The sequence below is a fragment of the Schistocerca nitens genome, chromosome 5 (genome assembly GCF_023898315.1).
Source record: "Schistocerca nitens isolate TAMUIC-IGC-003100 chromosome 5, iqSchNite1.1, whole genome shotgun sequence".
Taxonomy (NCBI): Eukaryota; Metazoa; Arthropoda; class Insecta; order Orthoptera; family Acrididae; genus Schistocerca; species Schistocerca nitens.
The window spans coordinates 93578026-93602010 of record NC_064618.1 but is presented as its reverse complement, the minus strand read 5'-3'; the positions used below and the strand labels follow the sequence as shown (position 1 = coordinate 93602010).

Sequence of the window (23985 nt, the reverse complement as noted above, 5' to 3'; positions counted from 1 at the left end):
GGAGCGCCTGCGATAGTGTACTCAAAAACGAAGCTGGGTGCACGAATTGCAAATGTCATTTTTTCGGATGAATCCAGGTTCTGTTTACAGCATCATGATGGTCGCATGCGTGTTTGGCGACATCGCGATGAACGCACATTGGAAGCGTGTATTCGTCATCGCCATACTGGCTTATCACCCGGCGTGATGGTATGGCGTGCCATTGGTTACACGTCCCGGTCACCTCTTGTGCACTTTGAACAGTGGACGTTACATTTCAGATGTGTTAATACTCGTGGCTCTGCTCTTCATTAGTTCCCTGCGAATCTATACATTTCAGCAGGATAACGCACGATCACATGTTGCAGATCCTGTACGGGCCTTTCTGGATACAGAAAATGTTCGACTGCTACCCTGGCCAGTACATTCTCCAGATCTCTCACCAATTGAAAACGTGTGGTCAATGGTGGCCCAGCAACTGGCTCGTTACAATACGCCAGTCAATACTCTTGATGAACTCAATGCCCACGTGTATCATGCCCGTTATTACGGCCAGAGGTGGTTGTTCTGGGTATTGACTTCTCAGGATCTATGCACCCAAATTGTGTGAAAATGTAATCACATGTCAGTTCTAGTATAATATATTTGTCCAATGAATACCCGTTTTTCATATGCATTCCTTCTTGGTGTAGCAATTTTAATGTCCAGTAGTGTAGTATGTTCGTCAGCGTTTTCCTGTTGTGCACTGCCTCATAGAAAAGAGTGAAACGCCCAAAAGGTGAACAGGAAACGAAATGGAACTTCACGGTTTGATAGGATATATAGACTGTTTTCGTAAATGCAAAAATTCAACAGGACATAGAGCATGCTCCACTGAACAACTTGAGATATTGAACCTGAGATCGCAGAATCCAGCTGAAGTGAGATAGTAGGAATAAAATGACATCACTGTGCGCTTTTTATTTACATTAGTTAGAGTCAACTGCAAATTCTATCACAGACACAATGAACGTACCATCTGTACTGTATGCTACAAAATGTGCTGAAACTGATGGTCATCGACCTCAATGCAAACATGACATCATTGAACAAGATTCTGACGCACCCTGACAAATATCCGTGGTGCCTTTCGAAGCGCATCACACGCAGCTAAAATTCTCGCAACTAATTCCATCTCCGTATCCACTGGGGTCTCATACATAAGTGACTTTAGACATCCCTGTAGGAAATAATCAAGGGGATTGAGATCAGGTGACTTCGCAGGCCATGGGATAAGACAGCCGCTTCTTCCAGTCCAGCGATCAGATAACAGTGGACGTTGCATTTCAGATGTGTTACGACCCGTGGCTTTACCCTTCATTCGATCCCTGCGGAACCCTACATTTCAGCAGGATAATGCACGGCCGCATGTTGCAGGTCCTGTACGGGGGTTTCTGGTTACAGAAAATATTCGACTGCTGCCCTGGCCAGCACATTCTCCAGATCTCTCACCAAGTGAAAACGTGTGGTCAATGGTGGCCGAGCAACTGGCTCGTCACAATACGCCAGTTACTCTTGATGAACTGTGGTGTCGTGTTGAAACTGCATGGGCAGATTACCTGTACACGCCATCCAAGCTCTGTTTGACTCAATGCCCAGTCGTATCAAGGCTGTTATTAAGGCCAGAAGTGATTATTCTGGGTACTGATTCCTCAGGATCTATGCACCCAAACTGCGTGATAATGTAATCACATGTCAATTCTAGTATAATATGTTTGTCCAAGAATACCCGTTTATGATCCGCATTTCTTTTTGTTGTATCAATTTTAATGGCCAGTAGTGAAGTTATATCGAGAAAAAATATCGACGTACCCGCGTATAAAAATGTCGCCTGCACACTGGCGGTTTTGGAGCAGTCTATTTAAGTGTTGATCTATCATTAGATATACTATACATCAACAAGCTAGCAACCTGCTTATCCCGTCAGAGCAAGGAAAACGATGCATCTTCACGCTTGGCGATAACCACTTTGCTAACAATGGTAACTGCATGTATGTGGCACAATAGAAGTCTCTTAAGGGTCCACCTTTCCGTTTCGTCACGTATCGGATTGGTCCGGAACAGTTCGTGTCGACTTCCCATTTTTTCATTTCTGCAAACGCCAGCGAATTACTAGCTGTAATGTCAAATCTGCGTTGTGAAGTTAAACGTTGCTGCTTCTGTTGGTAGCCCCGAGCGACGTTTACATCAGCATCTCCCCTCTCATGTCTTCGCTCACCGAAAGACCATTTTCATTTAGATCATTGTGCATCATTTTCAGCAACTGTTATTCAAGAATATCTATGTGAGAAGGTAGCACACTATTTGACTAAAAAATTATTTGTTAACGCAACTTCAAAAGAACAGCTTCAAATATTTACCAAAAATTGTGGAAAATGTAATATAAAACTATCCGTACTCGGTATTGCCATTTCAATATGAATATATCAATATCTCGGTGAAAGAAACATCGCTGTTATACGTAGATTACATCAGGAAAAAATTACGATGTAATGACATATCGATATTTTATCAACAGCCCTACCATCGACTCGGTACACAATGTGGTCAGACGCGGTCGACCAGAACCTTGTCGGCTGTCCTCACTTTCCCATACAGTGCAACATCGAGTCACTCTCAATTCCGAATTCCCCACAAATCTGTATACTGCACCATTCGAGCATTTGGACAAGCAGACACTCAAAATGAAGCCATTTTTCCAACTCTCTTAGGTACTGGTAACACTCAAGGGAGTACGCGGCATATCTGCGTGATTCCTCAAAATCTGACGCTGTTCATGGGCGTTATATCTTACGTGATCCAGAAACAACACTAAACACGAACAATACACTTCCACTCTGGTTGGTCATTCATCTGTCGCGAAAACTGCAGCTTCAAGCATTTGCAAACTCGCTGATTGTGAGTATCTGTACAAAATCGCGTTGATATTCGACAATGTTTCCAGAATGAGGTTTTCACTCTGCAGCGGAGTGTGCGCTGATATGAAACTTCCTGGCAGGTTAAAACTGTGTGCCGGACCGAGACTCGAACTCGGGACCTTTGCCTTTCGCAGGCAAGTGCTCCACCAACTGAGCTACCCAAGCACGACTTACGCCCCGTCATCACAGCTTTACTTTTGCCAGTAGCTCCTCTCCTACCTTCAAACTTTACAGAAGCACTTGCCCGTGAAAGGCAAATGTCCCAAGTTCGAGTCTCGGTCCAGCACACAGTTTTAATCTGTCAGGAAGTTTCATTCGACGATGTCCTCTGGGTGTTAACCTTTTCTATTAGGCTGTAAATTTCGTGAGTATGTGAGTATGTTCTGTCAAAAAATTCTATGTTATTACAGCAAAAAAGGCTTCCCTCATCACCCTTCGCTTTGGTTGTAGATTACGTTAAACAATAACCGTTATGAAAACCGTCTTAAGTTGCACAGGAAGAACATTTATTTATTGATGACCGGCTTAGGACTGCTTGTCCATTATCAAATCAGTCATAAATGTAAGTGTTGCGTTACGCCAGTCATGCAAGTGTGTAATTGACTTCGAACTCAATGAGTATGACGGTAGATAGACGTCATCGCTTCTTATTGCCAAAAGGAGGTTCCGATACGTATATATTGTCCTCAGTATGTCATGTTTCATTTTAGTAAAAAACGCAACATCTTTTATTGACGCCTTACTTTTTTACATGTTGTGTTGCACATGGCATGTAATTCACAGATAGTTTTACGTAGTCTGTAACTGAGCTAGATAGCTTTGACTAAACATTATGTCGAGGATTGTTTCTTGAAATTTCCATTGGGTGTTCCTCTATTTAGTGTGGAGCATATTGAGGAATGCCTGGTTACGAGCTGAGATCATTTCAAGGCGGCCGCAAAACACGTTGTATTTTGAGACCTCGGTAAAACAAGAGCCAATGACTTCCACAAACAGTGCCGCGTACTCGTGTGAAATAGCGTTACCAGTACCTGACGGAGTCCGCAGCTCGTGGTCGTGCGGCAGCGTTCTCGCTTCCCTCGCCCGGGTTCCCAGGTTCAATTCCTGGCGGGGTCAGGGATTTTCTCTGCCTCGTGATGACTGGGTGTTGTGTGACGTCCTTAGGTTAGTTAGGTTTAAGTAGTTCTAAGTTCTAGGGGACTGATGACCATAGATGTTAAGTCCCATAGTCCTCAGAGCCAGTACCTGATGGAGTTGCACAGTGGCCTCCTTGTAGGACTCCACTCGGCCGGTCGGTGTAATCGTCCAGTATCCAGATCTGTGGGACATTCATATGTGACAGTGCCCGAAGTTTCGATATGGGAGAATGGGGCAGGCGTACTCGGCTTCAGTGTTCCAGCCGGCCACGATTGACCACCACAACCCGAAGATCGCGCTGTTGTGCAACTTCACATCATCTCCTGCCATCCGAGAACTCGCGGCAAATTCCTGCATCATTATACACCGCTGGTCGAACACTATTAGCAGCCGGACTAGGGAATAAGCGTCCCGTATGCACGCTGCCGTCAACACCACAAAACAAACGGATACGTTTGGAGTGCTCCGGGAAATATGAAGTGCTGATGAATAGTGTCGCATTGTGTTCAGATATGAGTGGCACTTCCGCAGTACCATGTATGATCATCGTCATGGAGTGGGAGCAAGGGGGAGGGGGGGGGAGCTACGTCACGACTTGGGGAGATGTCCCACACTACTAAATGGTTTGGTGAGGCAGAGTGGTGTTAACGCTGACGTCATGGTGTGGGGAGCCGTCAGGTGTGACTGGAAGCGAGTGAGTGAGGAAACTGTGATGGCACAACAGTGCGTCACGCACACTTTGCGTCCTCTTCTGCTACCTTTCATGAGTATTCTGTTGCCATTTTCAACAGGCCGATGTTCGTTCACAATTGGGACATTTCTATATGAGATGCCTGCGTGATGTTGAGGTACTCCCGTGCGCAGCAAGATCCCCACATCTGTCCCCGATACGACATGTCTGGGACCAGCTTCCAAGTTCCAGCATCAAGGATGGGAAGGACCAGTTACAAAAGGTGCGACCAGCTTGCCTCAAGAACGGCTACAACTCTTTAGTGACACTCAACCTAACCGAATTACACTACTGGCCATTAAAACTGCTACACCAAGAAGAAATGCAGATGATAAACGGGTATTATTTTGGACAAATATATTATACTAGAACTGACGTGTGATTACATTTTCACGCAATTTGGGTGCATAGATCCTGAGAAATCAGTACCCAGAACAACCGCCTCTGGCCGTAATAACGGCCTTGATACGACTGGGCATTGAATCAAACAGATCTTGGATGGCGTGTACAGGTACAGCTGCCCATGCAGCTTCAACACGACACCACAGTTCATCAAGAGTAGTGACTGGCGTATTGTGACGAGTCAGTTACTCGGCCACCATTGACTAGACGTTTTCAGTTTGTGTGAGATCTGGAGAATGTGCTGGCCAGGGCAGCAGTGGAACATTTTCTGTATCCAGAAACGCCCGTACAGGACCTGCAACATGCGGTCGTGCATTATCCTGCTGAAATGTAGGGTTTCGCATGGACTGAATGAAGGGTAGAGCCAAGGGTCGTAACAAATCTGAAATGTATCGTCCACTTTTCAAAGTGCCGTCAATGCGAACAAGAGGTGTCCGAGACGTTTAACCAATGGCACCCCATACCATCACGCCGGGTGGTACGCCAGTATGGCAATAGCGAATACACGCTTCCAATGTGCGTTCACCGCGATATCGCCAAACACGGATGCGACAATCATGATGGTGTAAACAGAACCTGGATTCGTCCGAAAAAATGACGTTTTGCCATTCGTGCACCTAGATTCGTCGTTGAGTACACCATCACAGGCGCCCCTGTCTCTGATGCAGCGTCACGGTAACCGCAGCCATGGTCTCCGACCTGATAGTCCATGCTGCTGCAAACGTGGTCGAACTGTTCGTGCAGATGGTTGTTGTGTTTCAAACGTCCCCATCTGTTGACTCAGGGATCGAGACGTGGCTACACGATCCGTTTCAGCCATGCGGATAAGATGCCTGTCATCTCGACTGCTAGTGATACGAGGCCGTTGGTATCCAGCACGGCGTTCCGTATTACCCTCCTGCACCCACCGATTCCATATTCTGCTAACAGTCATTGGATCTCGACCAACGCGAGCAGCAATGTTGCGATACCATAAACCGCAATTGCGTTAGGCTACAATCCGACCTTCATCAAAGTCGGAAACGTGATGGTACGCATTTCTCCTCCCTACACGAGGCATCACAACAACGTTTCACCAGGCAACGCCGGTTAACTGCTGTTTGTGTATGAGAAATCGGTTGAAAACTTTCGTGATGTCAGCACGTTGCAGGTGTCGCCACCGGCGGCAACCTTGTGTGAATGTTCTGAAAAGCTAATCTTTTGCATATCACAGCATCTTCTTCCTGTCGGTTAAATTTCTCGTCTGTATGACGTCATCTTCGTGGTGTAGCAATTTTAATGGCCAGTAGTGTATGAGGGGTTAAACACCACTGCCGTGGGTTGAGCTTGTGTAGTACGCATTTCTGCCGCCAGGCGTGTACGGAGAAACTTATTGCCAGTTTATTGGCACCTGTGTTGTCGACCTGGCATGTTCTGTTCATCTGCAGTGATTGCTTTTGCTACCGCTGCTTTGTTCTTGTTTCGTTTTTTATGTGGGCAGGTTTACGTGAACAGCGCGCAGCTGGAGAATTTTGTTTTCTACTGTAAAAAAGCTACTGAAACTGCTGACTAAGATGACGCTATGGGGAAACACTCAAGCGTACGAGTGGATTGCTCGTTTTAAAAATGGCAGCATGTCGACTGGTGACAAACCTCGTTCTGGACGTCCATCAACTGCCCGAATCGGCAAAAGTATTGAAAAAATACGAAAGCTTGTCCTCACAGACCGCCGACAGATAACTAATCGAGTGTCAGAGATTAGTGGGTTATCGTGGAGCTCGGTTTGCCAATTTTAACGGAAGGTTTGAGAATGAGAAGGGTTGCTGCCAAGTTTGTTCTGACAATCAAAAGGAACGCCGAGTTGGAACATGTTGTGCTTTGAAACAACAGCTTGAAACTTATCCAGATTTTCTGTCAAAGGTCATTAATGGTGATTAGTCATGTTGCAGAAACAGAACAACAGTCAAGCCAATAGTAGATTCATCGTCACCCCGTACATAAAATGTCATCAAGTCAAATCAAACATCAGAACAATGCTGATTTGCTATTTTGATGCCAAGGGCACGGTTCATTCAGAGTTGGTTCTCCCAGGTCGCACCGTCAGTCAAACCCTTTATTTGGGATGCGCTAAGTGTTCATATAAAAAATGTGGCAGACAGGAGATTGGTTCAGTCACCACGACAACGCACCTGCACACACACCCATGTCTGTTAGGAAGTTTCAGGCTAAAAATGGCATGGTTCTGCTGCCCCAAGCAACTTACTCTCCTGACCTTCCTCCGTGCGACTTTCTCTTATTTACACGAACGAAAAGGAGCATGAAAGGATGGATGCCGATTTGACAACACTAAAGAAAAAAAAATGTTTCGAACCGTGGAAGCACCGGTGGGACAAATGTCTTAGCTGTAATGGAGAGTATTTTGAAGAGGATAAGGTTGTTTCCTAAAAAATTTGGAAGTATGTAACTTTTAAAAAATAATTCCGATGTTTTTTGGTACCCCTCGTAATGGATGCATCCAGGCGAGAGGAGGTGTAATTTTAAAATGACAAGTCGGCTCATACTGCGAAATTCTTTGTAAATTTGACTTGATTTTGTTGCCACTGAAATAACATCAGATACACTCTCAACCTGTGAAGTTTCATTTCGTTTCTTCCTCTCCTTCTGTTTGCTCCACTTTTTTTTTTGTCGGACGGTGTAAATATGCGTGTGATCCATCTCCTAGAGTGCATCATGCTCGCCATTTGAGAATAAAAGGAAATCTTGATTCGCCCACAACGTCTGCACCTGGAGGTAGATCGAAACTCGTGCCCGTGTTGCTTAATGCATTTGCTCGAGCCGAGTCTCCACGTTCGTTCGTGCTTTGGTTTTCAGTTTTGTACTAGATGGTTATACACTCGGACGTGTATAGAGTCTTAAAGAGCTTCATCTCGAAGACTCCAGCTTAGTACAGCAGTTTGGCAATTCAGCGGAGACCACCAACAGGTAGGTTCAACAGCATAGTAGGAAATGATTTTAACCTATCTTACTTCTGTATAGTGTGTTGCTATATTTGTTTTGTATGATGAAGATGATGATGATGCTGATGCTGATGCTGATGATGATGATGATGATGATGAAAAGCGAGAGGGTGAAACCTGGTGGCGCTAGACAACACACTCCTGTCGAATAGCAGTAAAGGGGCTCCATGAAGCATTCCGAAGTTAGGGTGTAGCCAATAAGAATTCAATTCCCCCGAAATAACGGGTATTCGGGAAGTAAGGACGAATTTGAATTTTGCGCCATTTTGTCATTTGACGGTTGGCAGCCGTGGTTTTTTCATGTTTGTTATCTGCGATGCCGATTTGACAACACTAAAGAAAAAAAATGTTTCGAACCGTGGAAGCACCGGTGGGACAAATGTCTTAGCTGTAATGGAGAGTATTTTGAAGAGGATAAGGTTGTTTCCTAAAAAATTTGAAAGTATATAACTTTTAAAAAATAATTCCGATGTTTTTGGGTACCCCTCGTAATGGATGCATCCAGGCGAGAGGAGGTGTAATTTTATAACGACAAGTCGGCTCATACTGCGAAATTCTGAAGGTGGCAGGGGTAAAATACAGGGAGCGAAAGGCTATTTACAATTTGTACAGAAACCAGATGGCAGTTATAAGAGTCGAGGGACATGAAAGGGAAGCAGTGGTTGGGAAAGGAGTGAGACAGGTTTGTAGCCTCTCCCCGATGTTATTCAATCTGTATATTGAGCAAGCAGCAAAGGAAACAAAAGAAAAATTCGGAGTAGGTATTAAAATTCATGGAGAAGAAGTAAAAACTTTGAGGATCGCCGATGACATTGTAATTCTGTCAGAGACAGCAAAGGACTTGGAAGAGCAGTTGAACGGAATGGACAGTGTCTTGAAAGGAGGATATAAGATGAACATCAACAAAAGCAAAACGAGGATAATGGAATGTGGTCGAATTAAGTCGGGTGATGCTGAGGGAATTAGATTAGGAAATGAGACACTTAAAGTAGTAAAGGAGTTTTGCTATTTGGGGATCAAAATAACTGATGATGGTCGCAGTAGAGAGGATATAAAATGTAGACTGGCAATGGCAAGGAAAGCGTTTCTGAAGAAGAGAAATTTGTTAACATCGAGTATAGATTTAAGTGTCAGGAAGTCGTTTCTGAAAGTATTTGTGTGGAGTATAGCCATGTATGGAAGTGAAACATGGACGATAACTAGTATGGACAAGAAGAGAATAAAAGCTTTAAGAAATGTGGTGCTACAGAAGAATGCTGAAGATAAGGTGGGTAGATCACGTAACTAATGAGGAGGTATTGAATAGGATTGGGGAGAAGAGAAGTTTGTGGCACAACTTGACTAGAAGAAGGGATCGGTTGGTAGGACATGTTTTGAGGCATCAAGGGATCACAAATGTAGCATTGGAGGGCAGCGTGGAGGGTAAAAATCGTAGAGGGAGACCAAGAGATTAATACACTAAGCAGATTCAGAAGGATGTAGGTTGCAGTAGGTACTGGGAGATGAAGAAGCTTGCACAGGATAGAGTAGCATGGAGAGCTGCATCAAACCAGTCTCAGGACTGAAGACCACAACAACAACAACATCTGCGATGTTTCCCATTAATTGCCTGATAGCTTTCGTATGGTGAGCATTGTTGTTTGATGTTTATTTTCGCCAAAGAGCTGATGAAAACTGAGCAACGTATCCACGTGATAAGAAGTTATTACAAAAACAGTGAAATTCTCATGGCAACCGTGAATTTCATGTAATGATACGCCTACATTATCATCAATTGATCCGGAAGTTTGAGACAGCGGGTTCTGTTCCAAACGTCAAGAAAACAGGACGAGCGCGTTCTACCCGAACACACGAAAACACTGCTGTAGTGTGTGATAACGTGACCGTAAGCTCCAGAAAATCAGTTCGCCGACGAGCTCAGCAATTGAATTTATTACCAAGTTCACAGCATGAGATCCTTTAAAACATCTGTAAGTGCATGCTTGCGTACGAGTTTCAACTTATGCAAGAGTTGAAGCCTGCAGATCACGGAAAGAGACATCGATTTGCTTAGTCGGTCTTGGCTCTACAAGCGGAGTACGAGAACTTCACAAAAAGAATAATTTTCTCAGATGAGGCGCACTTCCACCTCAGTGAGTCTGTCAGTAAGCAGAGCTGCAGAATTTATATTAACGAAAATCCGCAAGTGACTGTGGAAGATGATACACATCCACAATGCACGGTTGTGTGGTGTGGGTTCTGGGCAGGAGGAGTGATTTGTCCGTACTTTTTTGAAAATGATGAGGGAACTGATGTCATTGAACGGCGGCTGTTACCTAAACATTCCTTCTGATTGGTTTTTCCCTCTAATTGATGAAAATGACGATTTTTTGTTTCAACAAGATGGTGCGACATGTCACACACCCCATGAAACGATTGCTCTGCTCAATCAAAACTTTTCTCAAAAAATTGTTCCTTTGAGTGGCAACCAGGACTGGCCTGCTAGATCATGCGATCTTACGCCTTGTGACTTTTTTTTGCAGGGATTTGTGAAATCAAAAGCGTATGTGAACAAACCAAAAAGAATGAACCAATTGAAGGATGAAATTAAAACGTTTATTAACGGCATCCCACCACATGTGTGTGAAGGCGTCATCAAGAACTTCAATGAATGCATTGCTCGTTGCTGCGCGGCCTTGGGTGTTCACGAGGAGGAAATAATTTTTCAATACGTTTTGTATGTTCTATAGCACTTTAACATTCGTCACTACTTCCCGGACACCCTCTATTGCTGGAGCATTAAACTTTCGCTTGTACGAACAGAGCCACCCTACTGATTCGCACATTATCTGAAGGGAGGAATTGTCCTAGTTACCTGGGGATGTCCTAATGAAATATTTCAATGTTGTTTTGATCTGATAGTTCCCTCCTTCACTACTGCAGACATGGTTGAATGAAGTATGGTTAATACCCGGAGATAAATAAGTATCCTTTAATCAGGTACAGACCTATCGAAACTTGGAAACTTGCCTAACTGTTCTCTGTTACAGCAGGAGGTCACTAAAAATGGAAGTATGGGGTGATTACTCTTATTATTTTCATATCCAGTTGGTGCCTTATATCGCTCCTCTCTAGAGCCAGTGCATCGGGAGAATGACTGATGCATGCACAGTGACAGAGGGTCTGAAGCGGGTTCAGTCGTGTACGTAGTTCTAATTTTCATTCACGAGAGTACAGCAGCGGAGAGACACTAAAGGAACAGGTCAAGAGAATGTTGTGTGAATTATTCTGTTTATTTCTGGAAGGTGTTTTTTTTATGTTTGTACAGATCTGTACGTGCTTTTAGTAGTGTGAATGATGCGTGGATGTGGTCTAAAGTAAATTTCTAGATCATTGTTCGACTGATAAACGCTGTACGAACTTGTTGTTGTGGTCTTCAGTCCCGAGTCTGGTTTGATGCAGCTCTCCATGCTACTCTATCCTGTGCAAGCTTCTTCATCTCCCAGTACCTACTGCAGCCTACATCCTTCTGAATCTGGTTAGTGTATTCATCTCTTGGTCTCCCTTTACGATTTTTACCCTCCACGCTGCCCTCCAGTACTCAATTAGTGATCCCTTGATGCCTCAGAACATGTCCTACCAACCGATCCCTTCTTCTAGTCAAGTTGTGCCACAAATTCCTCTTCTCCTCAGTTCTATTCAGTACCTCCTCATTAGTTACGCGACTTACCCATCGAATCTTCAGTATTATTCCTGTCTAAACTATTTATCGTCCATGTTTCACTTCCATACATGGCTACACTCCATACAAATACTTTCAGAAAAGACTTCCTGACACTTAAATCTATACTCGATGTTAACAAATTTCTCTTCTTCAGAAACGCTTTCCTTGCCATTGCCAGTCTACATTTTATATCCTCTCTACTTCGACCATCATCAGTTATTTTGTTCCCCGTACGAACTAGCGTGAGAAAATTTTAAGAGTGTGTGAATATAGACGACGAGGAATTTTGTATCGTAATTTGTTAAGAAAGTTTATTGTAAAAGAAAAGCTAATGCGAGTGCAAATGAGAATAGTCAATAACGCAAAGATGAAGAAAATATCAGAATGTTAAATATTTATTTCGGGAAAAGTACAATTCGAAAGTGTGTATTTTGTTGATTGGTTATCCATGAAAAGTGCGGACTAACGCGGAAGAATAATGTTTTTCTATTGGCCTTTAAGAAAACTGACCAATCAGAACGGAGTATTCTTCGCGCGTTTTTTCTCATGGAGATACAGAATTCTTACAGCAGTGTAAGTGGTCGGAGACCAGCTTTTCAATGGTACGGTCGTGTGTAGTGTGAGCTCCGAAGGAAGTTATAATTTGCCGGTTTTAGCTGTGCTACATGCCTCAAAAGTGCTTTAAAGTGAAGGCATGTTTATTCCAGTGTGTTTTTTTGGAAAGTACGAATTTTTAAGTAATTCTGTGTATGAGAAAAGACAGTAATTCCGCGTGGCATATTGAGCAGATGGGTGACGAAAAACTTGAGTGCATTAGACACCTATAAACTTACTAGTGTGGCGAGCATTTTCATTTAAGAACAATCCGTGCTTAGTAGTTATTCAGATTTCAGCAAATACGTTACTATAAACTTGCTAACGTGAATGAAAAGGTTTATGCATGAATGTGTTAGGACTAGCACGGGCTTGGCAGTGAACGTGTAATTCTTGACTTCAGAATATAACGAAGTTTTCACCTTTCATTCAAAATTAAGACCTTTCCCCGATTCTTGGAATAGTTGCATTGTATGCAGCTTAGTGCGAGTTGCAGTACGGTAGGTTTCTGCTCGGCTTTCCTCCCGGCGATGTGCTGCCACGAGTTCACGGGTAGGTCCTGGTTAAAAGAACGAAAGGAACCGCGCCGTCGCACAGTATAGTGCATTTATTTGCAAACTCAAAACATATCTACTATGTATATAAAAGGTTCAGATATTAAATTGATTTTGAGGCCCAGAATTCGGTAATCTAGATTATTGGGACGTTTCTTGAAACCAGCTACTCCAGCATACAGACCTCAGGCAACAAGAGAAGTTCAGCATCTTCGCAGGTTGCATGTACAGGAATGTAGATAAACCGCTTCAACTTTGTTTACGCCTAGCCACTGCAATTCACATTCGGTTCAAAACCTTCGTCTGAGAGGGTGGTAGGAAATTAGCTTGGACTGCCACGCTTTCGGGTCGGGACGGCACGCACTCAGAACCGTCGTTGGACCGGCCTCACCTCCGGCTCCTGCTTCGACACCTGCCGGACGTGCTCTCGGCAGCTGATCCCGCGTATCCCCACGCGGCTCAGGCTTCGTCAGCTGCCGCACGTCGCGGACAGCAGAATTTCGCACGCGCGTCCAATTTTGTGTTTTTTCGCAGCCCTGTTAAGGGAGTTCGTACATCTTATGCTATAGTGTTAAATTTGGAATATTGATGACCCATTGTCTCAGAACCTTTGACAAATAGTGATATGAAATTTTTGGGAAGTATAGTTTCACTGCTTTTCCGTTTACTGTACCAGAATCATAATATACAAATAATTAGTTAGTAATGTGTTTTTTATGATTTATTTTCAGTTTTTTTTAAATCCACTTTTGCTTCTGTAAGTAAAAAACCACTATAGGTAGAAACGGTTTGGTGGTTTAGCAGCAGCAGCAGCAGTATACAAAGAGGTAACATAATGTAAAACCAGATATATGTATGTGTAACACTTCCTGAATAATGTGTCAAATATTTAAAGAAATCGTTTTCAGGAAATCAAGTTGAAACTTTTCGTTTGATATTAACCCACGCACAGAAGCATGGAAGCTCCTAGAAAGAGCCAGGCCCGTAATCAGCACTATCTGGATCCTTTTCTTGCCTCTCTCTTCTTTAGCCATTTCCTCTCCTGCACGCTGGACTTTCATGAACCTAAGTCGGTCAATTCGCTGGAAGGTTTGCAGTGTGTTGGCTCCTGGAGTGTTACCGAGTTGCTCTAGTGCCCCAATTCTTCAATCATTACCATCACTAAAAGTTATCAAAGCATCACAAACAGCCAAGCATAGAGTTTTCATTCCTACAAAGACAGTTTTTGGTATGCTTGCAGTCAGGTCTCCTGATCAAGGTAGAAAAAAATATAGGCTTGTGCACACGTTATCAGATGAGAAGCGACAATGGCACTGTAAAGGTTCTAATGAATTTTGTTTGCATTTGAGGTGGTTATTATTACCACGCTTGTATTATTTGTTGGACATTTCAGGATGGCGTACAACCTTCGTTCCGCTTTGGGATTCAGAAAAACAGACTATGAAACCTTTACCAATAATCACCAATCAACCCAAGATTTTGATCATAACACTGCTAATTCTACGCCGGGCCGTCTGATTGATTCACTTGCGTTTTGCGTTCGACCATCGAGACATTTGGAAAGAAGGTCAAGATGAGCTACCTCTATATATACTGGTTTAATAGCTTCCATCACTGCAGATGGTATGCTATTTTTGTGCCTAAATTGTTCCTCTGTACCCGCTGTCTGAACTTTGCGGTACTTGCACCATAAATCAGCATTAGGTGGGCAAAGACCATGTATAGGTGTACCATCAGTGGATAATTTGTGGAAGAATGTAGCCCACAATGCTATTGTCATCCCTTGTGGGTCGTGCGTATTGTTTCTTATTGCCATTCCATAATACTGCTGGAGTTCATCAATATTTTTGTCTGTAAGTCTTCCTTTACCATTTATAGCCTCCACAAAATACATGTGCATGTATCGCCATTTCTGTTTACACACTACATCCAACCTCTTAACAAGAACATTAACATGAATTCAACGAAGAAATAGCTGAAAACGACAGCCTTCTAGATTGAATAATTCCCGATAGCTCTTTTTTTTTTTACACTTGCACTAATAACTTTGAAATAATAAAACTACGCTTTCAATTGGAATTAATGGACAAATGCTGCATCAAATTATTCAGGAGAGATCAAATATTATTAAGAGATAATAATCGGAAAACTTCACACTTTGACCAATTTCACCACACGTACTCCTCAAACGAGAGAAGTGCTACCACTCCTGCCGCGCCGATTTCCCGTGCCGCTTTACCTCGATGGGCTTCGCTTGACTGCGGCTGTTCAAAGTCAGACGCCCGAAGCCCGTTTCGCCGCGATATCAGCACCTGGATTTCTGTGTGCAGTGTACTGTATCTGCCGGCCGGAGTGACCGAGCGGTTCTAGGCGTTACAATCCGGAACCTCGAGACCGCTACGGTCGCAGGTTCGAATCCTGCCTCGGGCATGGATGTGTGTGATGTCCTTAGGTTAGTTGGGTTTAAGTAGTTCTAAGTTCTAGGGGACTGATGACCCTAGCAGTTAAGTCTCATAGTGCTCAGAGTAATTTGAACCATTTGACATGTACCTAGGGCGGTGAAGTTCACTGAGCGCCAGGAGTACTACGCGGGTTTATTAGCGTTTCATCCCGTGCATTATGATGACACTTCACTGCCAAGCGCGCCACCAAAACGAGTTTTCTCTCCGACCGTGCTGGCTCCCTTGACCGCAAGGCAAATCCGTCTCATTCTCAAACTTACCGCTTTCTCCTATCCCGTGGATAGACGCTGTTCCAGCGAAACCTTGTGTTGACGTCCCCCTCCTGGCCGCTTGTCTTCTCACGCCGCCAGACGACGCCGAACGAAGTACTGTAAGCCATTCATAATTCGCTCTTTTCAAAGAATCTACGGCGAGCGAAGATCTACCTTGATTAAGAGGTTATGACCCGTGAAATTTTATTGTAGTCGTTAGCTTTTATGTCCGCAGCTCGTGGTCGTGCTGTAGCGTTCTCGCTTCCCACGCCCGGGTTCCCGGGTTCGATTCCTGGCGGGGTCAGGGATTTTCTCTGCCTCGTGATGACTGGGTGTTGTGTGCTGTCCTTAGCTTGGTTAGCTTTAAGTAGTTCTAAGTTCTAGGGGACTGATGACCATAGATGTTAAGTCCCATAGTGCTCAGAGCCGTTAGCTTTTAGAAATAAATATCTCACGAACCAACTCGAGTACCTCTTTCGGTACGCTTCGTCATTTATTATTGTCTTTAATGATTACTGTGCCTTTATAAACGTGCCATCGAACTTAATCCTTAAATCATTCCTTCAACAGTGTTCGAAAGTGACTTCAGGGAGCGTACTTAAACTACGACACGCTGCACGTAACTTAATCCCGACGTGATTCAACATTGAGGTAATCGTTAGTGATAAAGAACAAATTACTGGCCATTAAAATTGCTACACCATGAAGATAAGGCGCTACAGACGCGAAATTTAACCGACAGGAAGAAGATGCTGTGATATGCAAATGATTAGCTTTTCAGAGCATTCACACAAGGTCGGCGACACCTACAACGTGCTGACATGAGGAAAGTTTCCAACCGATTTCTCATACACAAACAGCAGTTAACCGGCGTTGCCTGGTGAAACGTTGTTTTGATGCCTCGTGTAAGAGGAGAAATGCGTACCATCACGTTTCCGACTTTGATAAAGGTCGGATTGTAGCCTATAGCGATTGTGGTTTTTCGCATCGCGACATTGCTGCTCGCGTTGGTCGAGATCCAATGACTGTTAGCAAATATGGAATCGGTGGGGTGAGGAGGGTAATAGGGAACGCCGTGCTGAATCCCAACGGCCTCGTATCACTAGCAGTCGAGATGACAGGCATCTTATCCGCATAGCTGTAACGGATCGTGCAGCCACGTCTCGATCCCTGAGTCAACAGAAGCGGACGTTTGCAAGACAACAACCACCTGCACGAACAGTTCGACAACGTTTGTAGCAGCATGGACTATCAGCTCGTAGATCATGGCTGCGGTTACCCTTGACGGTGAATCACAAACAAGGAGGAGGAGGAGGAGATTAGTGTTTAACGTCCCGTCGACAACGAGGTCATTAGAGACGGAGCGCAAGCTCGGGTGAGGGAAGGATGGGGAAGGAAATCGGCCGTGCCCTTTCAAAGGAACCATCCCGGCATTTGCCTGAAGCGATTTAGGGAAATCACGGAAAACCTAAATCAGGATGGCCGGAGACGGGATTGGAATCACAAACAAGAGCGCCTGTGATGGTGTACTCAACGACGAACCTGGGTGCACGAATGGCAAAACGTCATTTTTTCGGATGAATCCAGGTTCTGTTTACAGCATCATGATGGTCGCATCCGTGTTTGGTGACATCGCGGTGAACGCACATTCGTAGCGTGTATTCGTCATCGCCATACTGGCGTGTCACCCGGTGTGATGGTATGGGGTGCCATTGGTTACACGTCTCGTTCATCTCTTGTTTGCATTGACGAAACTTCGAACAGTGGACGCTACATTTGAGATGTCTTACAACCCGTGGCTCTAACCTTCATTCGATCCCTGCGGAACCCTACATTTCAGCAGGATAATGCACGACCGCATGTTACAAGTCCTGTACGGGCCTTTCTGGATACAGAAAATGTTCGACTGCTGCCCTGGCCAGCACATTCTCCAGATCTCTCACCAATTGAAAACGTCTGGTCACTGGTGGCCGAGCAACTGGCTCGTCACAATACGCCAGTCACTACTCTTGATGAACTGTGGTATCGTGTTGAAGATGCATGGGCAGCTGTACCTCTACACACAATCCAAGCTCTGTTTGACTCATGCCCAGGCGTCTCAAGGCCGTTATTACGGCCAGAGGTGGTTGTTCTGGGTACTGACTTTTCAGGATCTATGCACCCAAATTGCGTGAAAATGTAATCACATGTCAGTTCTGGTATAATATATTTGCCCATGTTTATCCTGTGCATTTCTTCTTGTAGCAATTTTAATGGCCAGTAGTGTATTACTCTCTCGCATTATTCACAGCTACACAAAAAAAAAAAAAAAAAAAAAATTCCGTTCTATTCAATATCGTTCACTATTAACACAGTTGACTAAGCAGACAAATAGCACTACCTAACTCGGAAACGAGAGTCTATGGAAGTCTTATTTAATTCAAAAATTATTGTGAAAGGCGATAACATTATAACACGCGTCCGTAAGTAAAGACAGTAGTAAACGTCACAAAACCAACACAGTCTGAGACGTTTCTCCCGAGATCAGACAGATATGCTCAGACGACCCCGTCCGATGACAGACCCAGCTCAGCCAGACATTATTTGGAAACACCACCGCTGGCGAAAAGACCTTAGGGATGGTGCGAGAGATATGTTGAGTTTAAAAATGACCAACCAGAATCTCTCGTTCCCTTATAACTTTTAAATCCTTGTCTTCCGTTATGTCTGTGTCTCTCTTTTTTTTTTTTTTTTTTTTGAGTCATCAGTCTTATGACTGGTTTGATGCGGCCCGCCACGAATTCCTCTCCTGTGCCAGCCTCTAGCACTTACAACCTACGTCCTCAATTATTTGCTGGATGTATTCCAATGTCAGTCTTCCTCTACAATTTTTGCCCTCTACAGGTCCCTCTAGTACTACGAAAGTCAGTCTCCTTCCCCAAACAACGCAACCTAACTACGGAAGTCATTCTCTGGTGTCTTAACAGATCCCTTCTTCTTGTTAGTGTTTCCTGTCCGATTCTGCGCAGAACCACCTCATTCCTTATCAGTCCACCTAATTTTCAACGTTCGTCTGTAGCACCATATCTCAGATGCTTCTATTCTCTTCTGGTTTTCCCACACACCATGCTGTGCTCCAAACGTGCATTCTTAGAAATTTCTTCCTCAAATTAAATCCTATGTTTGATACTAGTATACTCCACTGGGTCAGGAAAGCCCTTTTTGCGAGTGCTAGTGTACTTTTGATGTCCTCCTCACTCCGACCGTCATTCGATATTTTGCTGCCTAGGTAGTAGAATTCCTTAACTTAATCTACTTCAAGACTGTCAGTCCTGATGTTAAGTTTCTCGCTGTTATCATTCCTGCTACTTCTCATTACTTTCTTCTTTCTTCGATTCACTGTCAGTCCATTTTCTGTACTAGTTAGTTATTTCATTCCAATCAGCAGATCATGTAATTCTTCTTTATTTTTTCTCAGGATGTCGTGAGTGAATCGTATCTTTGATATCTTTTCACCTTGACTTTTCATTCCACTCCTGTACCTTTATTCACATAATTGCTTCTACCCTGTACAGATTGAACAGTATGTCCGAAAGACTACATCGCTGTCTTACACCCTGTTTAATCCGAGCACTTCGTTCTTGATCGTCCACTCTTACTGTTCCCTCGTGGCAGTTGTACATATTGTATATTATCCGTCTCTCCCTATAGCTTACCCCTATATGTCTCTCAATTTCGAACATCTTGCACCATTTTACATTGCAGAACGCTATTTTCAGGTCGACAAATCCTATCAACGTGTCTTGATTTTTTTTTAGCCTTGCTTCGATTATCAACGGCGTCAGAACTGCCTCTCTGGTAGCCTTCATCTTTCCAAAAGTCAAACTGATCGTCATCAAACACATAATTAATTTTATATTCATTATCTACCACCATGCAATCCCGAGAATGGTCCCTCCGTTTAAAAAACTAGTGGGGAGAGATTCAGTGGGTGATCAACCACTCTCTCACTTCAGGCTCCTTGCAACGCTTTCTAACACTCGCACAATCATTTAACGACAGCCACTCATGTGAGAGGTGGCATGAGCCCCCTCTCATATTTCTATCTTACGATTTTCCTCTCTAATTGCATGCAGTGAAAAGTCGCTATTCCTTCACACGTGGACTTCCCACGCAGCGTCTCTCGCCACCCGGGTGGTCCGGTGACAGGCGGGCTCTGCTGATCTGGAAAGGGTTAAGCCGACGGGTGTGAGGAAGTCGAGTGAATGCTTTGCAGACGCCGACATTGTCAAAAGACACTCCCGGACGGGCCTGAAGTAGTGGCTGGGCTAGAGGTTCCGTTACTTCGCAGAAACTTAGCGAAAACACTTTCTGGCGGGCTACCAGCGAGGCGTGGGAATGACTGGTGTACCCAGGCAGCTGTGGCGGGAAAATTCCGGCGCTTTCTGCAAAATAGTAACTGTGATTGGCTTGCTCAGGGCATAGCTCCGTGACGTAGCAAAATCAGCGCAGAAATTGGCGCCAAGAATCTCCATTGATGGAATGGTAGTGCTCCGGCAATGGAGTGGAATTTTCCGCCAGTTTTCGAGTTGCTGATTGGAACGTTTAACCACGGCCACTGTCGTGGGGGCGGGAATGTTCGGTGTTCGGCATGTACGGGTGCTCTAGAGTGGTTGGCTCTCGCCTGTCGGTCGAGGACGTCGAAGCAACCAGCCATCGCCTCCGGTATGCCAGATCGTGTTCTGGCCGTTAAGAAGACAGTATGGTAATGTATGTCCGCAGCACCGGCAGATAGGGATTTTCCTAGGTGATAATCAGAGCTCAGCAGAGCGCGCCTGTTCGTCTTTTTCTAACTTTGTTCTGTCTTGAGTAGCAGCAATTAATGTTGGGTTAGCTGTGTGTCCCTCTTAAGATTTGAGTGGCAAGGAATTGGCTCCACATACCACTTCGTCTTAAACCTCACAATCTAGTTTAGGGACAACTTCACCTTCACAGCGTTTGAAGGAGTATCCAATTTGAGCCAATTTGATGTATTATAAATGTTTCATGTGGTTTTGTTTATTATTTTGTGTTTAGTCCTAATAAATCATATTGTTATTTTGGACAGAACTTTCATTCTGTTAATCGGTAGAGCAACCCATCATTTCTCACTACGTTAATGAAACCTTCCTTTATTTAACTTATTTATCAAATTAAATTATTGCAGGTGCCAAACTCTTTTCTACTCCACTTGCAGGGTTGATTACAGTCAGCAGTCAGTTCGCGTATATTTTTTAATCCATGTGCAACAGCAAAAGTCGGAGTTAGAATAGGGGGGCTTAGAGCATCATTTACATATGTAGATTCTAGAAGAATTTAGTGTTAAATACACTGCTTGCCCCGGCACCTCGCACATGAACCAGGATAAAGGGAGTTAAAATAGCAGCCATAGGCATAAATCAAATAAAACACCTAGTCTGATCCTTTGTCTCACCAGAGGTTTTAGTACAGTCCTTCCATGGTGAATTTAACGTGGCAAACTCATCAAACATGACGTGCAAGTGAGAAATTCAGTCAAGTTATATGAAACGAACCAGCGGGTAGAATTCAACTTTTTGTCTAGTTCAAATGGTTCAAATGGCTCTGAGCACTATGGGACTTAACATCTATGGTCATCAGTCCCCTAGAACTTAGAACTACTTAAACCTAACTAACCTAAGGACATCACACAACACCCAGCCATCACGAGGCAGAGAAAATCCCTGACCCCGCCGGGAATCGAACCCGGGCGCGGGAAGCGAGAACGCTACCGCACGACCACGAGATGTGGGCTTTTGCCTAGTCACCATACGGCTGTTCACGCAGGCATCTGTAGAGAAGGCACAATATGCACACATGCTCCGAGAGAAGGCATTATATGTACACATGCTCCGAGAGCAGAGCTCTCCATCCAGGTAGCACAGAGGTGAGTGACTACCCAATGATGGCATGCTTCTGATACTACTGGCGACATTAAACGTACAGATAACCGAATTGTTACTGTGCGGACTATGGTACATAATTCAACGAATTATATTATTTGTTTACGAAGTGTCAGGGCACGCCCTGACTGAGGTGACAGCTTGCCTACCGTTCACGTGCCCGCGCAGTGACCCTGACGGTAAACTGGAATCCTAAGCAGTGTCACCCACTGCGTGAACATTCTATTGATTATGTTTACAGTAAACGTTCGTTTATGTACTGAGACATAGTGAACATCTTCTAGGTCGTAGATCGCCTTGCAAGCAGTATTGGCACTAATGAGGCTAGCTCCGTACCACTACAGTTACATTGTTGCATAGTTTTTGAAATAGTGTAGATCATGGACTTTCCCGGGACGATTCATGGTCACATTGGCAAGGCCACGACAACCACTACATCTAGCCTCCATAAACAAAGAGCTGAAGGCACTTAAATTCCGATCACAGCTGTCAAAATTACAAACTGAATGACCAAAATCACCAGTCGATTACATCTGTAGTAAGCAAGTACATAGTTAATACGGAAATCTTTCCCGCGTATCGACTAACGTGGAAGGTCTGAAAATAGCAACGTGTTGTGATATCAGACAGTGATATCTGGACAATTACATGACTACCATAAAGCACTTTTGTTACCAATCCCAAAATGGCGATGGCAGTTAGGAATAGCCGTTTACGTTCAAATTTTGTTCGAGGCCCAAACGATCTTCGCGTGGGAACACTTTCATTTGATTTTATCCCTCTTTGTGAGAACCAAGGTTTCACTCCCCGGACAGCAGATACACACCATAGTTTTATAAAACTTCTTTTCTCTTACTCCGTTCTTTAATTTTCTATTAATCTGCGCAACAAACGGAGAGGGGTGGGGTAGGTTGGAAGCGGTACTTTATGCCCATCTTTTGAAAATATTGTTATCTATTCAACTGATATACGTTTTAAAATTTTCAATAACATATTTTGTGGTTTGTAGTGGCCTTATACAAGATTCCTTAATTGTTTTAAATGTATATTTAACACGTAACCCAAAAATTGAAGTATTACTTTTTAGTAGTGAATGCGACGTTTCTCAACATTCGTCATATTCATATTTTCAAGTTCAGGACCCTTCTTATGCATCTGTTTATCTCCAACAAGTATATTGTGAATAATGGTCAACAACAATTAACGACATCTGCACCTTTTTAATTTTTTTGTTGTGGCCCTGAAGTACCCCTACCCTATATTCCGGAAAATGCTTTTGTGTTGCTAACATTGTGCTAAAAGATATTTTCGTGTTCTGGACCCTGCTTGTAATTAGTACCTATTGAGAAACGATGTCGTTAGTAAACGTTAACACAATTGACGGTATTTGTTTCTTTTGTAATTCTTTTTTGTAGTGGGCGTAAAGTCTCCCCCCCTCCCCCCAACCCCCTTAGTAGTAAGCGTAGTCGTTAATGCGTTGGTATTACTAGGGTTAATTGTACCATACATATACTGAATTTTAAGAAACTTGTTACCTTTATCTCTATAACGCTGGTAAATCATGTGGCTTCCAAAGTATTCAAAGGTCTTAACTCATTCAATGACTCTTATAGCAATTTTTGATACGATTGGTTGAACTCCTTTAACTGTCATTACCTTTGTGTTATTAACTGAGATCTTCACACTTTATTCTCTGCGTAACACGTGCAACTGACGTATGACATACTGTAATTTACTTTCATCGTCAAATACAATAAACTGATCGTCTGCTGTTCATGGTTTCATACTGTGATATTTGTAACCCACGATGTATTTCTTGTTTCCATTTTCTTAAGATGTCATTCATGTATAAATGAAATAACGTCGGTGATAAAATGCACCCTTGTGTGACATCGTGATTCACAGGTGTCATATTTTAACTTCTTGCTCCTGTTATTATTTTAGTGTTTGTGTATGTTTTTTTCGCAACCTTAGGACGTATTTACGACGTTGATTCCCTAGTATGCTCCGTAGTATCTGCCTGTTTGCAGGACTGAAGGCTTTTTTGTAATATAAAAAGGTTGCATGCGTTTCCGGATTAAATTCGCGCCTGTGCACGCCTCTCTCTTTCTGTAATAATTATGTTGTTCTAAGCGGACTGTTTCGCTTATCGCTTGAAGTCTCTTGCCAGTCATTTTAGAGTATATCATAGAGGCTGTGTCTACCAAGCTTATGCATCTACAATTAACACAATTATTGCGTTTTTCTTTTTTAAAAATAGTGATGACAACTGCACACATCC

At 43.6% G+C, this 23985-nt stretch overlaps 1 protein-coding gene across 1 annotated transcript in view; it reads right to left on the bottom strand.

The window, feature by feature from the left end:
* Window positions 1-23985, bottom strand: part of LOC126260294 (SCY1-like protein 2) — a 963146-nt gene that overhangs the window by 800120 nt on the left and 139041 nt on the right. The window contains exon 4 of the mRNA XM_049957618.1: window positions 13439-13588. Within this exon, the coding sequence (XP_049813575.1) occupies window positions 13439-13588 (150 nt within the window). The remainder of the gene's footprint in view (window positions 1-13438; window positions 13589-23985) is intronic.